Here is a 17,642-nt window from a genome sequence, read left to right on the forward strand (position 1 = left end):
TCAAACCACGTTTCCATAAAATATTATTATTATTATTATCAAACATCCGTTTTTTTTTTTTTTTTGCGTGAAAATATTTACGAGTATCGATTTATTATATAAATGTAAATTTTAATAAAACAAGAACCGTGGAGGACCGTGTGAAAACAAGTTTTTCGATAAATTATAACACACAAAAAAAAAAAAAATTCTTTGAGCCGTCTGTCCGCCTGTCCATCTGTCCGTCTGTCCTCCGGTTTGCGATCGTTTCACAATCGAACCAACAATTATCTTTTAAAATTTTAAATAGACTTCCTTTAATAAATATTATCGTGCGCGAAACCGTAACGAACTGAACTCTCTCCCCCTCTCTCTCTTTCCCCTTCTCTCTCTTTCTTTCTCTTTTAAATAATTTCAACAATAGAAAAGGTAGCTAGTAAGTGTTAAAAAGTTAAAAATCACTGCACCTGAAATACGATTAAGGTAGCCGTGGTGGTGGTGGTGGTACCCCAAACAAAACCGAAAGATTGATATAAAACTCGTTCACATTTACGAAGGTTTTTTTTTTTTTTCTTTTCATTCCATCAATTTCAAAATAAACGATGGATGATGATAGATAAAAAAGAATAAGAGAGAGAGGGAGAGAGAGAGAAAACTAGTGATAAACCGATATTTAGAATAATAAGACCACCCAATACAGAATAAAAAAAAAAAAAAAAGAGTATGAATTCGTTGTGCCTTAAAGGGAAATAAGAAAAAGATAAAATCCGTACGAAGAAGAAAGAGAAGAAGAAGAAAAATCTTGGGGACCGATACGGGTGTCGTGGTACGGATTCCAGCAGAGATCTATCAAATCTTCACGCTGAGACCTCCCATTGATTCTTAGCGGTTCCCTTGTTTCGTACGAAAACTTTCAACACTCGACAAAAAAATCGGGTCTTTGACTCGATACGACGAAATTGAAATTTTGTATACTCGTCGTAAAAGTCAATGAATGAATGAATGAATGAGCGAATGAATGAATGAATGAATGAATATAACGCGGCGTACACCCTTAAAAAAATTTACAAAAAAAAAAAAATACGAAAAAATACGAAAAAATCGGCGTACTTTTGGGTTGGGTACCTAGTTCGTGATTAGTTTAAAAACTAATCAGGTTATCAGACTAAAATAACTTTCGAACCTTTCAAAATAATAATAATAATAATAATGATAACAACAAATAAAAAAAGTGTAAATGTGAAAGGCAGATAGACGCAAGGCAGGACTCACACGCACACGGACACCTTACACGCACAACAACAGAATTTTAAAATGACAGCCTACCTGATGAACATGTTCGCGTAACTTTTCAATTCGTGATGAGTAGTTTATCCAGTCGTGCCTCCGGGGAATTCGAATTCCATTTTTTTTTCCCCCTTCCTCCATCTCCCTCTCTCTCTCTCTCTTTTTCTTTCTATCTTTTCCATTTCTCGAACCTTAAAAAAAAAAAAAAAATAAAAATAAATAAAAAAATTAATTATTTAATCTGACTGATCTCTTATTTCACCTTCGATACTACTACTACTACTACCAACAACAACAACAACCACAACAACCACTGTCAAACAAACAATCTTTAAAATTTTTTTTTTTTTTATCAATAAATATAATTTTTTCATCTAATTTTTTTTTTTTTTTTATTGGATGAAATGAATGACGACGAATCAAACAGAAAATGGGGGGATTCGAGTCGTTCAATCAAAATCAAAAAAAAATTTTTATCTTGAAATTTTTAAACGATGATAATTTCAAACCTTAACACAAAACATTCTGATAAACCTTACGTTGTTTCATTATTATTATCATTATTATTTAAAGTTAAGAGTGTTGTAGTAAAAAAAAAAAGGTACGAATAAAACAAACGATTTGCACCAACGTTTATAAAAACGGTAGCTGGTAAAACAATTTTTTTTTCTTTTTTTTTATTACCGGAGGAGCGAGAAGAAGAGATTCAACCAACAGACACACGACAACCCCCTCCCCCCCAAATATATATATCGATTCTGGCGCCTGTAATAAATCTTTGATGGCAAAAAAAAAAAGGTTTTTGCGGTATTTTCAGACAAAAAAAAAAAAGAAAAGAAATATGCGGTTCGGACATCTGGACCGCCGATTGACCGCCGGTCTTTAAACTTTTGGTTTTTTTTTTTTTTTTTTTTTTTTTTTTTTGATATACGATCGTACCGAAATCTTTCTTTCTTTCTTTCAATTTTTTTTTTTTTTTTTTTTTGGCTTTCTAATTACCGAATTGTGTGTTTAAATATATATTTTACTACCGTTTTTACCATTCGGTCAAAACGCGCATTTACGCACACACGCACACACGCACACATCCACACACCGCCCCATTTCCAAATTCGTTTCTTTCCCCATAACCTCTCCCTCCGTTCATTTCCGGCGTCGTTTATTAATTTTTGACTATTCGTTTAGTTTTCAAACATTTTTGTTGTTTGTTTGTTGTTTGTTGTTGTTGTTGTTGTGGTTCGAATCAAATAAACAACCTTTCGCACAATCACGATAATAATTTATTGCCTATTTTATTTGATTTCTTAATTTTCCCCTCTCCCTCCCTCCTTCCCACCAAATCCCCGCCTTTTCCATTCGTTCGTTCATTCATGCGCAATCATCATTCACCGATTGATTGATTAAATATTATTAATTATTAATTTATTCTAAAAAAAAAAAAAAAAAAAAAAATCATTCGCGATACATTTTTGATCTTTCATACACCAAAAAAAAAAAAAAAAAAATTTAAACGTGAGTACAAAAGTTAAAGAGAGAGAGAGAGAGAGAGAGAATTAAAAAAAAAAAAAGAGAGAGAGAAAAAACGGTGAGAGAAGTGGTAAAATGATGACATATTACGTTTCGAATGACTTAACATAAACCATAATTGATAGTATAAACGTAATAATAATAATGATGATGATGATGATGATAATAATAATAAAAAAACAAGGAGGACAAGTGGCATTCTCTTTTTTTCGAATCGACCAATGCGAACTCGAGTTGAAAAGAAGACTCGTCACATCATTGGTCGATTCTTTAAAAAGCAGGGATTTAAAAAATAAAATCTTTTTTTTGTAATCGCACGAAGAGAATGACAATTTTATTATTATGTTATGACGTCATTTCCGTCGTCGTCATCGTCGTCGTCGTCGTCATCGTCATTATTTAAAATTTTCGAATAAAAATTCACGACAAAAAAAATTTTTTTGAAAATCGAACGAACGTATTTATGAAAAAAAAAAAAAAAAATACGCATCGGTAATACTCTATTCGAAAAAGCAGAAGAAAATTTTTAACTCGCGTGCACCGAGAATTATTGTTGCCAACTTTACAAAACAAAATAAAATTTGACGTGTCGAAAAAGAAAAATGTTTTTTTTTTTTTTTTTTTTAATTACAAACAAACGAAATCACACGTCGAGTGATCGAATCATTAAAAGTTTTAAATTTTCCGATGGAATAAAAATTTTCCGGAAAAAATAATAATAATGATAATGATAATAATAATAATAACATCGTGCGCGGCGTTACGTGTTGTTTGCCTTCAATTTAACGCCTGCGTTATTATTTATTCGTTTCTTTTTTTTCGCGTCGTCTCTCGTTCGACATTAAAACGGGGAGAAAAAAAAAAAAATTTGTTTTTTTTTTTTTTTTTTTTTTTTTTTTATCCCCGTCGAAGAGAAACGAAGTGGCAGCAGCGGTAAGCAGCGACGGTTACGACGGGGAAGAAACGGAAACGAAAAAAAAAAAAAAGAAAAAAGAAAGAAAAAAGTAGGAAAAAAGTAGAAAAAAAAAAAAAAACGCGCCTGTCGTATAAAACTAAGCGACTGCGTGTTTGCCACGAGAAGGAGGGGCTTAAAACTCCCTCGAGCTGCAGCATCCATGGAGTCCGACAGGACGACAGTACCGCGTCGCGACAGCTTCTTTTTTAAATTTTATTCGCATAAAAATTATTTTTTATTATTAAAAAAAAAAAAAAAAAAAAAAAACATTTTTTTAAACAAATTCGCGACATTTAAAAACCGGAAATCATTATCATTATTACTTGTTTTTTTCTTTTTCGATTTCGTTTCCGTTTTAAATTTTCCCCGTTTTTTTTTTTTTTTTTTTAAACATTCCGGTACGATAAATAATAATAATAATAATAAATCGAATGTTCGCCGCCATTTTGACGGTAAATACATGTCGTCATCATCATCATCATCATCATTACATTCGTTTTAAATAAAAGTGTTTTTTTTTTTTTGTGTGTGTGAAAACCGGCCATTTTCTTTTTTTTTTTTACAAAAAAAAAAAAAAAAATCGATAAAAACAAATTTTTTGCACACGCACACACACACGAATAAAATTATAAATTGTTTAAAACGAAATATAAATTTTCATTACGTGAATAAAAATAATAATAATAATAATGATAATGATACTAATAATAATGATAATGATAATTTAAAACTCATCCGTACCTGAAAAAGGGAAAAATTCAAAAACCTCACATCATCATCATCATCATCAGCCTTTAAAACAATAAAAAAAAAAAAAAATTTTTAAATGGATAATAAAGAAGAAGAGAACATCATTAAAATGAGTATTTTAACTTTTACCACCACCACCACCACCACCACTGTTGCCAACGGGTAAAAAAAAAAAAAAAAAAAAAAAAAATTGACGAAATAGTCGTCGGACTATTGCAAATTCACATTACTCAAAAGTAAATATATATAATTTTTTTTTTTTTTTTTGTAATCACGATTTTAAATTATAATTACGTAATAATAATAATAATAATAATTTACTAAAATCTATTATTATTATTATTATTATTATAGTTTTTTTAATAATAATAATAATAATAATAATTGTTTTTTTTACGTTTAATGCCTTTCGAGCAAGCGACAACAATAATTTCATATAGTTAATAAAATTAATTTTTGTTTGTTTGTTTATCGCTAAATATTTGTCGATACCGTCGTTTGTTCGTTTGTTACTGACACCTAACAATCGTGTACAATTATTATTATTATTATCGTTTTTAATTATTCGATTTTTAGTTAGTTTTTTTTTTTAATACCGGATAGACTTGTCGAAAGTGATGGAAGACCATTTCAACACAAAATTATTATTTTTTTTTTCCCCGTTTGTTTGTTTGTTGGTTGTTTAAAACGACGAAACGGATTTCGGAACGTGTCAACTAAACGACAATAATTATAAACGAATCGATCGGTTTTTTTTTTTTTTAAATAAAACCTGTCGTGACAACGTTTGTGTGTTAGGTGGAGTGCGACAATCAAAAAAAAAAAAAGAAACATGGCCGTAACGTTTTTTTCATCATCATCATCATCATCATCATTTGAAAATAAAAAAGTTTTTTGTGAAAATTTACCATTGATTGAATAAAAGAAAAAAAAAAACAATGATTGATAATAATAATAATTATAACGAACTGATAATGTGAAGATAAAGGAGAAGGAGAAAAAAAGGAAAAAAAGGAAAAAAAAAGGAAAAGTCGAAAAAAAAAAGAAAAAAAAAAGTGGGACTAATGATATGCTGAAGGATCGTGATGCTATGGGTCCCGTGGCCCGGGCCGCGAGCCCGTGTCCCAGCGGCGGGGAATCAGCTTCATGTCCGACAGCTTGTGCCGGATGCGGCGGAAGAATATTAGATCGTTATTATTTGTTAGCGGTTGACAGACAATGGCATTCACCTTGCCTCAAGTGCACTGAGTGCAAATCGCCTTTGGATACGGAGCTCACATGTTTTGCAAGAGATGGAAATATTTATTGCAAAGAAGATTATTACAGGTAATTTTTAATCCCCCCCCCTTTCCCCCCTTTCTCCCTTCCTCCTTCTCCCACGGGAATCGAAAAATCAAAAAAAAATTTTCTTCTGCTTCATTTCTTTTCTATACGTCACACACACACACACACACGCGCAAAAAAAAAACTAAAAAATTATAGTCTATGAAAAAAATGAGGTTATTTTTTTTTTTCGCAAATGATTTTCTATACCTGAACTTAAAATTTTATAAAAAAAAAAAACGTTTTTATGTTTCTTAATTATTATTTACGTTTTTTTTTTTGCTTTTATTATTATTATTATTATTATTATTATTATTATTATTATTATTATTATTATTATTATTATTATTATTATTATCATTGTAAAAATATCGTACGAATTTCACGATTTTTAAATATCAAAAAAAATAAAGCCGGCGGTAAATGTAGGAAAACTCTATAACACGTCCGCCATTTTTCTTTTTATTTTTTTTACATTGTTGTTAAATACGAGAGAGAAATTTGATGTAAACCCCCCCCCCCAATTAATAATAATTCGATTTTGTTTTAATTTAAACGTTATCAAACCGACGAGTTTCTTATCAAATAATAATAATAATAATAATAATAATAATAATAATAATAATAATAATAATTTTAACATTTTTGCCGTGTAAAAAATTAAAAAAAAAAAAAAAACTCCTCGTGTGGTCGTTTAATTTAAAAGAATTTAAATTTACCCGTTAATTTTTTATCTATTTACCCGTTTCTCTCTCTCTCTCTCTCTCTCTCTCTCTCTCTCTCTCTCTCTCTCTCTCTAACTCTCAAACCCTTTTCTCTTTTCTCTCTTTTCTTTTACATTGGCATATGTGCATTATTAAATCATGCACGTGTCTATACGTGATAATGTACCGAAACTAATGAGACCATCTTTTCTTTTTTTTTTTTTTTTTTTTATCTCTCGTGCCTCTTAGTTTTTTTTTCTTTTTCAATAATGATAATAATAATAATGAATTTATCATTAGATGATTACGCGATATGTTTTGTTGTTGTTTTTGTTGTTGTTGTTGTTACGCAAACACGAATTTTTTTTTGTTTGTTAAGATTGTTTGCAATAAAAAGATGCAGCCGATGTCAAACGGGTATTTCGGCAAGCGAATTAGTTATGAGAGCCAAAGACATGGTTTTTCACATAAATTGTTTTACTTGCACGTCATGCGGCATACCATTATCGAAAGGCGATCATTTCGGAATGAGAAACGGACTGGTGAGATTTCATTCACAATAATGATAATGATGATAACGAATGAGTAAAAATATGTGTGTGTGTGCATTTACCTTTTACGTGTTCCAATTCAGGTTTATTGTCATCCGCATTACGAACATTTATGCAGTCACGATCCATATTGCAACGATTTGGACAACGTTTTCCGGGCCGGAGGTTCACCGGCGGATTTTTACAATACCGGAAACGATAGAATATCCGGTGGAGTACAAAAAGGAAGGCCGAGAAAAAGAAAACTTCAAACTCCGATCGATTCTTCACCAGGCTCCGATTTAAACGTTTCTTTAAGATTATCGACTGCCACCCTAGGTATAAAAAAAAAAAAAAAAATATTTATTATTATTATTATTATTTATTTTCACTTCCTACGACCGACCCATACAAAAAAAAAAAAAGGGAGAGAAAAGAAGTATGGCAAACATTTTTGTTTATCAATATTTCACGATCAAAAGAATAATAATAATAATAATATAAATACGGTAAAGTTGTACAAACAAGTTTTTTTTTTTTTTTTTTTTATTTGCAAAAGCTCTTATGTTAACGTACGTGTTTGACTTTACAGTAAAACATAAGCGGATTGAAATGAAGTCATAAAAAAAAAAAAAAAAAAAAAAAAGGAACAAAGATGGAGGAGGGTTAGGAGAAAAAAAAAAAAAAAAGGTTGATTTTTTTTTTTTTTTAGGGATTCTGCTTTTTTTTTTTTTTTTTTTTGAATAAACCTTTTGAAAAGATTTCCCTAGCGTCGTACAACCTCTCGAAAACTTTTTTTTTTTCTTTCTTTCTTTTATTATTTGAATTTTTTTAATTTGAAAAAAAAAAAAAAAAAAAAAATCTTTGGAATGGCATCAATTCCCTACGATGATTGCGTAACCGTAATAATGATAATAATAAAAAAAAATCGCGAATTATTATTATTATTATTATTATTACGACGCGTAAAATTATTAATAATGATGATAATAATTTGGTTATTTTTCATATACGTACGTTAAAACGAATTCGTTTTTGTTTAATAATAATAATAATAATAATAATAATACGACTCTTAAGTAGTCCGGAAATTTGAATATGGGGGGATGAAAAAGAAATTTTCTATTCTTGTACTGACGTATCACGTCGTAAGGGTCGCGCACGTGTACGCCTAAGGAAATGAAAGTCACTGCGAATTATTTAGTCGTACCGGATGATGATGATGATGATTTAAGGGAAGGTAAAAACTAAAATCGAAGGAGGGGGAGAGGAGGGGGAAGCGGGAAATCACAAAAAAAAAAAAAATTTTTTTACTTCTCGTTTTTCCCGTTAAAAAAAATAATAATAATGATAATATTTACCCGATCGTTCGTTTCGTTTTTAAAACGTTATTAATAACGGCTTTGTATTTATTAAAAACACTTGAAAGCTGTTTGTTTTTTGAAAATTATTTAAAATACAAAAGAAGATTTTACGCCTGCAAAACAATGGCGGATCTTTTTCAACGAATGAAAATTCAAAATCAGCAACATTTAATAAATAAATAAAAAAAAGAAAATTTCCCCCCCCCCCCACAATTTTTTCAACTCGCCACCGTGAAAAAAATTTTTTTTTTCTTTACTTCGTTCAAATTTTAAATAATAACGCGGCGTTTTTCGGTTTTATTATTATAATTATTATTATTAATAATAAATGGAAAAAGTTCGTCCTCGTACACGCAAACGCACACGCACAACCTTCACCTCTTCCTCCTCTACCTGCTCCCCCCCCCCCGGGTAAAAAATCGAGAATTTGATATTTTTTATTATAAAAAAAAATTGCCATCGTTTAAATATTAATAATAATAACGATAAAATCTTTCGAAATAAAACTTCAACAACAACAAAAATAAAATGTTAATTAAAAGAAAATTTTTACGTTCGTCATAAAAGCGACAAAATCGTATTCGTCTTCTGCTAAAAATCGGCAAATTTTAAAATAAAACAATAAGGACATCCCTGTCGACATTTAAATTTTTTTTTTTTTTTATCTAAACGATGATCTGAACGTAATAACATTGTAACTGGAAGTTGTAGAAACCGGTACTTGAAAATACAACAACGAAAAAAAAAAAAAAATACAAGTTTGCCATCGCTGGATTCTCTCCAAAATAATCAATTTTCTCAAATTACACACGCACACGCACGCATACACAATTTGCCATTTCTCTCAATGTTTTTATTAACGCATAAAAAAAAAAAAAAAGAAAAAGAAAAAAAATTATTACAAGTTTTTTTTTATGATTTAATAACGTCAGAAATGCTTCATCCGAACGAATTATCATCTTCGATGGATTCTATATCCTACGATGGACCGTTAACGGTTCCATCACAACAATCGTCGCAAAATCAACAAAACACAAGAACAAAAAGAATGAGAACGTCATTTAAACATCATCAGTTAAGAACAATGAAATCATATTTTGCCATAAATCAAAATCCCGATGCGAAAGATTTGAAACAATTGGCGCAAAAAACTGGCCTCTCGAAAAGAGTATTGCAGGTACACATACATTTATATACATGTAAAACGCAATTGAATTTCACGATAATGATAATAATTATAATGATAAATCCTTTGAACAGGTTTGGTTTCAAAATGCCAGAGCGAAATGGAGGAGGAATTTAATGAGACAGGAAAGCGGTTCGAATCAACAACAGCAACCGGGTACTCCGGGTTCGAGCACGTCCTTATCCGTTTCAAGCACCAACAGCATAGACTGTCCAACGAATTTAACGTCGTCATCCGTATTGATAAATGATAACAACGGATCCATAACGCCGCAAAATATGGACGACATTCATCATCATTTACACCAGAGCCAGGGGGGGCAAAACATTAATTACGGAGAAATATATTAACTTTTATAAACATATATAATAAGAACCCTTCGCCATTTTTAATTTTTATTATTATTATTATTATTAATATCGTAGTTATAACGATGTGCGACACGCGGAGCACGCGCGCACGCGCACGCACACACAAACACAAACACAAACAACGATGAAAAACTGTCGAGTTTGCCAATGGGTTAATAAGCTCAAATTTTTACAAAATGTGCCTCAGCGATGGCATAATTAATAATAATAATAATAATGATAATAAGCATGCAATACGTAGATATTTATTACGTAAAATTTATATTCATTAATTTAAAAAAAATTATTTATTTATTTATTTATTACCAACGAATTATTTCTTTTTAAAAATAAAATAAAAAATAAAATAAATTTCGTAATTTAAACGAATTTATTATTTATTTATTGACCTTTCGATGGCATTACCAAAATAATTATATTGATTATTTATAATGCAAAGAAAAAAATAAATAAGTAAATAAATAAATAAATAAATAAATAAATAAATAAATAAAAATAAAAATAAAATAAAATAAAATAATTTTTTTTTTTTTTTTTTTTTATAATGATTCACGTTGGTTTGGCGACGTAGCGTAACGTAACGTAAAAAAAAAAAAAAAGAAAAAAAAAAAATTTTTTTAAACGTTTATTTTTTTTCATTAATTAATTAATTCAATCATTCATTCATTCATTCATTCATTCACTCACTCATTCATTCCTTTCCTCCTTGTATTAATAGGTTATGTACGTAAATACGTTCGCAATTACCGTGTGATAATTAAAAAAAAAAAAAAAAAAAAATTTCGGGCGTGCGTTTGGAGCATGTTTGTGCGTGCGTGCGTGCGTGTGCGGACCCGAAAACAAAAAATTTTATTTCTAATTTACGCAATCGTTCATTTCAATGATACGGACGCCATTTTTTTTAAAATAATAATAATAATAATAATAAAACAAATTAGCGGCGATAGATGATTCCGTTAAACGTAAATATTTTCCCGCGACTTGAATATAATTTTTTGAAATTATTCAATAATGGCGGTTACGATATATATCGATTTTAGGTTTTTTTTAGTCTCAGGTATAAAAGTAAAAAAGTAAAAATAAAATAAAATAATAAAAAACACTAACCGTTTGACATGGTAAACACAACGACAAGTAGCTTTTGATGACGTTTTTATTCTTTTCGAAAAGAGATGAGATGATACCGAAAGATTTATGCTTGACATGAAAATCGAGTCTTCGACTCGAGTTTTGTACCGGATTAAAGAAGACCTGATTAAAGAGATATCCTCCTAAGGTATGCCGTCCAATAAACCAAATCAAAAACTAAAAGGTGGTCCTAAAAAAAAAATAAATAAAAAAATTTAGTTTCCTTTTTTTTTTCTTCTCATTGAAACGGACTCGGGGGAGGCGGGGGAGGGAGGGAAGAAGAGAGAGAGAGAGAGAGAGGAAGAGAGAGAGGAAAAAAACGAACGTGCACGTGCGCTCTCCACCATACCAAAATTGCAACCTTTCGAGTGGTGTTGGTGTTGGTGGTGGTGGTGATACACGAAAATGACAACATCGACACAAAATAAAGAAAATTTTTTTTTTCATTTTTTCATTTTCACACGAATCCTTTTCCCTTTTTATCATCGAAATATCTTTTGCCAAAGATCTTTAAAGTTGTGACAGGGTGAGAGAAAGAGAGAGAGAGAGAGAGACATCATAACATGCGGGTCGCAAATAAGAGTGAATGCCTTCGTGAGAAAGGGTTAACACGGAGCCCTCTTATTAAGGGACCCACCCAGTCTCCCCAGCCGCTATCATGTCGCGTTATCGCGACAATAACTTTTATATACATACATGAATGGACGACGTGAAAATACACGCATACATTTTCTGGATATCATCGTTTTTGATGACAAAGTCTGCGATGTAAGTCGTCCATTATATTTTCTCATGCTTGGATGATATTCTTATATTTATTATCATCATCATCATCATCATCATTACCAACTTTTTTTTTATTTTTTGGATCGTAAGTGACAAATTGTTTCTTATTCATTCATTATTATTATTATTATTTTTTGAAATTTTAAACTTATTTACGTAATTTTTTATTTTTTCACTTAATAATATTATAAATAATGAAACAAAAAATAAATAAATAAATCAGTTTAAATAAAACAACGCAAAGTATTAAAAATTAAAAAAAATAAATCATCATCATTATTATTATTATTATTATTATTTTTCATAATCATAATCATTATTATTATTTTATCCTCGGGTTCGTTTTTTTCTTTTTTTTCCCCCCTCCCTCTCGTCAACAATTTTTTATTGTTTTTCCTTCGCGTTTGATTGTTAATTCTCTCTCTCTCTCTCTCTCTCTCTCTATCCTTAACAATTTATTAAATCATTCATTCCCCGATTTCGTTTGTTGTTTGTTCGACATAACAAAAAAAAAAAAAAAATATTTTAAACAGGTATAAAATCATCCACGCGTTTTATTTAAAAAAAAAAAAAGTGCGCAATTGGATTTTGTTTCTTTTTTTAATTTTCAACATTTAAAAATTAAATGAGAAAAGAAAAAAAAAAAAAATTGATTAAGTTGTTATTATGGTTGTTGTTGTTGTTGTTGTCTGTTCAAACAAACATGGCTCGAAGTCAATAATAAAAAATAATAATAATAAAATAAATAAAAAAAAAAAACTAATAAAAACATTAAAATTTAAATATTTATGTGAATGCTGATATAATAAATATTTCGTAAAATTTAATATTGTTTTTTTAAATAAAAAAAAAAAAGCAGACGAAAATAAATAAATAAATAAATAAATCGAAAAAGGCGGTGAAATAATAATTAAAATGTTGGAAAAAGTTTTTCGACAAAAAAAAAATAAAAAAATAAAAGCATGAATAAGGCGCGAAATACCTGACAAATAAATCAAAAAAAATTATTTATTTATTTATTTTTTTTTTTTTACGCTTGCAATTAAATTTTTTTTTTTTATTTATTTTAAATAAATAATAATGATGATGATGATGATGATGATAATACCGGAGACATTTTTTTTTTTTCGGTTAATAATAATAATAATAACAAAAACCTGATTGGAATCAATTTTTTTTTTTTTTTTTGACTGAAAACAACAATCAAGATTTTTCTTTTTTTTACACGATTATTATTGATGAGTTCTTCGTGTTAAAAAAAAAAAAAAAAAAGAAGACGAAGAAGAAGCAGAAGAAAAAGAAGAAAAAGAATAAAAAATCACAAGGTTAACTAAAAATTTTTTTAACTAATCAATCATGATAAAAATTATTTAAAAAAAAAAAAAAAGAAAAAAAGGGAAAAAGTCAATCCTGGCGCATTCCTGTCAACGCGATTATCAAACACGCGCAATGTGTGGTCACTTATAGTCGAGACCTTTTAAACACGCAACTCACACGCACGTACGCACACACACAAACAAACAAACAAACAAACAATCGTAAAGTTTGTGTAGGTAGTTGGTTGTTCAAGTATTCTTTTTATAGTTTTCTTCCCTGTCAATTCCGCGCAACGTGTGAGCATGTAAAAAACGTGACGACGGTGTAGGGCTGAGCTCAATATCGAAAACAAACAATGATACAAACAATCATACAAACAAACAAACAAACAAACAACCGCGAAATAAATCGGCAAATTACATTCCGATTCCACGGTTGTATTTTTTTTTTTAATAATGTAAAATTTTTTCAAGTACAAATTTTTAGCGGGAGCCTTGTTAAACGTTTGTGTAATCATTACGTCACGGTTTATTAATACGTCATAATTCCCCCCCCGTCCACTCTTCTGTCGTTTTTTCAAACTTTGAACAAAATGTACCCGATCAAAAAAAAAAAAAGAAAATCATTTGTTTTCGCTTTTCTTCTACTATTTACCTGTCGTAATCAACGACAACGAAGATTATTATTTTAATTTATTTTTTTACGTCATCATTTCGAAAGTTATTTAAATTTTAAATATTATTATTATTATTATTATCATTATTATTATTATTATTATTATTATTATTATTATTTTTTGACCGATCGTGTCGACCGACGGAAACAATTTAGTTTCGATTCAAAAAAAATTTTTTTTTTTTTTTTGCGTAATCGAATAAAAATTATTATTATTATTATTTTTATTATTATTACTATTATTATTAGTTGCGCAATTAAATAAATAAATAAATTTAATAGGTTTTCTGTCTGCCGTTATAAAACAAAAAAATGTTTTAAATCACGTAGTCCAAAAACGTTTTACTATCAAAAAAAAAAAAAAAAACCCAGAAAAATCTTATAAATAAAAGAAAAAATTTCATCAAACGTTTTTTTTTTTTAATTTTAATAAAAACCTTTCGATTTAAATAATAATAATAATTAATTAAAACGATCGATTGTAAATCGATAAATCGACGACGACGAACAACACTAAATTTAATTTCCAACAACAAACGCCTACCAAAAAAATGTTTAGGCAACATCAACGCGTAATTGTCATTTTTAAAAAAAATCCCTCCCACTTTTCCCTCACTCACTTCCGTTTTTTTCTCTGACGTCACGTCAATTTTTTTTTTTTTTTCCCTCTATGAAATATGAAAAATTAATTCGATATATATATATACATAAATATAAATTGCCGGGAGGTGATTTTAATTTACTTAATTTAAACGTTGTCATAATTTGACAATGTAAATTTAAAAAATGAACATTATAATAATCATAATAATAATAACATTTTGCGGGGGAGAGAGAGAGAGAGAGAGGGAAAATTCACATAGAAAATGATAATAATAACATGAATTACAACAGAAAGTAAATTGGAAAAAAAAAGAAAAGAAAAAAAAAAGGTAACGACGATGATGATGATGATGATAAAAGTCACTATGATACAGCCAAAACCGTTATAAAAAATTTTTTTTTTAATAGGATCGAACAACGAACGGCGAGGATAAAGTTTTGTCGAAAAAAATTGAAAACGAAAACGATGGGAAATAAACCATTTGGTGGGCATTGTAATGAATTTACAAAATCAATTATTACAAACTTTTTGTTATTATTGTTATTGTTGTTGTTGTTGTCTGTTCCGTTCTCACCATCTCTCTCTCTCTCTCATTTACCTGTCTCTCAAATGTCAAATTACTTAGTTTTCGACTTTCTCACTCACTCACCCACCACTACCACTTCGATACAATTTTTTTTTTTTTTTTTTTTCAGCTACTCGCCTACGCCGATTATTATGTTGCCCTGTTAACCACCCGTACCTACATACATACATACTAATAATGTTATTTATTTAAGCGTACCGTCCAGGCATTTAAAATTAACCTTGAATCGAGATTTTAAAAAATTCCCTTCCCTATTTAAAATCTACGACTACGTCCCTATATTCTCGTTAAAAAAAAAAAAAAAAAAAAAAAAAAAACCCCCCAAAAAGAAAATAACAACAACAACAACAACATAGAAACAATTCGGACAATCGAAATCATTATAATATCATAGAGAATATAAAAAAAAAAAAATGCGCCCCACGGGGTCGAACGACGACAACGACGACTACGACGTCTTGTTTGTTCTCATTTACACGTCGGGGGAAATCTCGTTGTAAAAAAAAAAAAAAAAAAAAAAAAATTTTTAATGAGGTTTTTTTTTTTTTTTTGTACTATACGATAACAAAAATACGTTACGCCACGTTCTTCTGCTTGTGAAAGTTTATTTATCTCTCTCTCTCTCTCTCTCTTTCACTCTCTCGTATGTTTTTTTTTTTTTTGCATACACGCGACGATCCCTTTTCTATTTCAACCACGTGACACACACACAAAAATTTAATGACCGAATATTATTATTATTATTATTATTATCAATATTAATTTTCGATATACCTCTTTTTTTTTTTTATAAAAAATATAATGATGAAAATTAAACTTTTTCTAATTATTAATATTTATTATCTTCTGCTTTGTTTAAATATATATTTTTATTTAAAATTTAATACGAAATAAATAATCGCGGTGATGATGATGATGATAATAATAATAATAATAATAAAAATACTGGAAAAATCTGGGAAAGTCAAAGAGCAGGTTTTAGTCGAAATCGATTCACCCCCGAAACGTTACGTCATTGCTTGTTCCAGAGCTATTGTCAACTTTATTGTGATTTTCTCTCTTTCTCCCTCTTCCTCTCTCTCTCTCTTACGCTCTCTCTTCCCCTCTCTCTCTTTCTCTTTCACTTTCTCTACATTTTGATGATTTTCATTATGGAGAAAAATGAAGCCGAAAAAAAATTTTTTTTTTTTTTCAAAGCCGACGGTGTCAACATAACTCAAAAATTATTATAAAAATTATTTTTAAAAAAATTACCAGGACCGTATCAAGGTAAAGCATTTTAAAACGTTTCCACCATCTTAAAATAATGTGAAAAAGAAAAAAAAAAAAATTTATGAACTTACGTATAAAACAAACGACGACAAACGGTATCCATTTTGAAAAGAAAAATATTTCCTCTTCAAGTTAATTTTCTTTTTTATTAATTTCCGGTTACGGCACTGTAAAAAAAAAGAAAAAAACGGTAGCTAATTAATAAAATTTTTCTACTTTTGGTTCTTGTTGTTATTTTTTTTGTCAAAGTCGGTCGTCGGGTTTGTTTTTTTCCTTTTACCCCCACGTTTTTATTTTTTTGGAAAAGCAGTTGTTTTATAGACGTTTAAATTTATTACGTAGATTATTATTCAATACCTTTTTTTTTGTTTGTTTGTTTGTTTGTTTTGGAAAAGGTAAATTTTTTGTCAATGTAAAAAAAAAAAATTTTAAATTTGTCAGTCATTAACCGGATGGATATCTTTTTATATATAGGCGTCAGGTTTTTTTTTTTTTTTGTTGTTGTTGTTGTTGGTTTGTGTGTTTGTTCGAAATTCAATGAAAATTAAAAACCAGTGTTTGAATGGATAGAAAAAGGTAAGGTAACGTTTGTTGTTGTTGTTGTCGTCATTCTTGTCGTCACGAATGTAAACGTCTTAACATTTTTTTTTTTTTTTAAATTAAATTTACGATTTTTTATTTTAATGGCGATCGGTTGTTAATGTAAATTAAGGGTTGATATCTTTATGACAAAATTTTTTTTTTTTTTTTTTCCAGGTATCATCATCACAATTTCAACACAAACGAACGAAACGAAATAATAAATTTAAAGCGAAATGGATGGAGAAAAAAAAAAAAAAATTTCCCCTGGAAAAAATTCCTTTTTTTTTTTTTTGAAATATTGTTATTTAAAAAAAAAAAAAAATTTTTTTTTTTTTCCTCCCTTTCCCAGCAGCATCCCCCTCTTTTTTTTTTTTTTTGTTGCTTTTCATCTTTTCCCCCTAAATACAAAAAAAAAAAAACCCTTTTCCCTTCGTCTCACGTTTTCATTGGGACTGCCTTCCATTTTATTCCAGGGAAGCTAAAAAAAAAAAAAAAAAAAAAAAAAAAAATATTCGTCCTGCGCACTTTTCACTTCCTAATTAAAATAAAGCCCTCCAGATTTTCGTCGCTCTCTCTCTCTCTCTCTCTCGATAAAATTTTAAAACAACCGAATCAACAAACACTTGAATCTTTCGAATGCGGTTTAAACATTTTTCATTTACAAAATAACTTTTCCCATTTGAAAATCACAAAAAATAAATAAATAAATAAAAATT

At 29.0% G+C, this 17,642-nt stretch overlaps 1 protein-coding gene across 1 annotated transcript; it reads left to right on the top strand.

The window, feature by feature from the left end:
- Positions 1 to 5,567: 5,567 nt before the first annotated feature.
- Positions 5,568 to 9,955, top strand: Phum_PHUM582360 (LIM/homeobox protein Lhx2, putative; the record flags this gene model as incomplete). The annotated part of the gene is made up of 6 exons (XM_002432354.1): positions 5,568 to 5,824; positions 6,905 to 7,067; positions 7,160 to 7,394; positions 9,352 to 9,433; positions 9,458 to 9,596; positions 9,680 to 9,955. The coding sequence occupies 6 exons, from the start codon at positions 5,568 to 5,570 to the stop codon at positions 9,953 to 9,955; spliced, it is 1,152 nt and encodes a 383-aa protein (XP_002432399.1).
- Between the last annotated feature and the right edge of the window lie 7,687 nt (positions 9,956 to 17,642).

This window comes from Pediculus humanus, genomic scaffold, assembly GCF_000006295.1.
Source record: "Pediculus humanus corporis 1103172108309 genomic scaffold, whole genome shotgun sequence".
NCBI lineage: Eukaryota > Metazoa > Arthropoda > Insecta > Psocodea > Pediculidae > Pediculus > Pediculus humanus.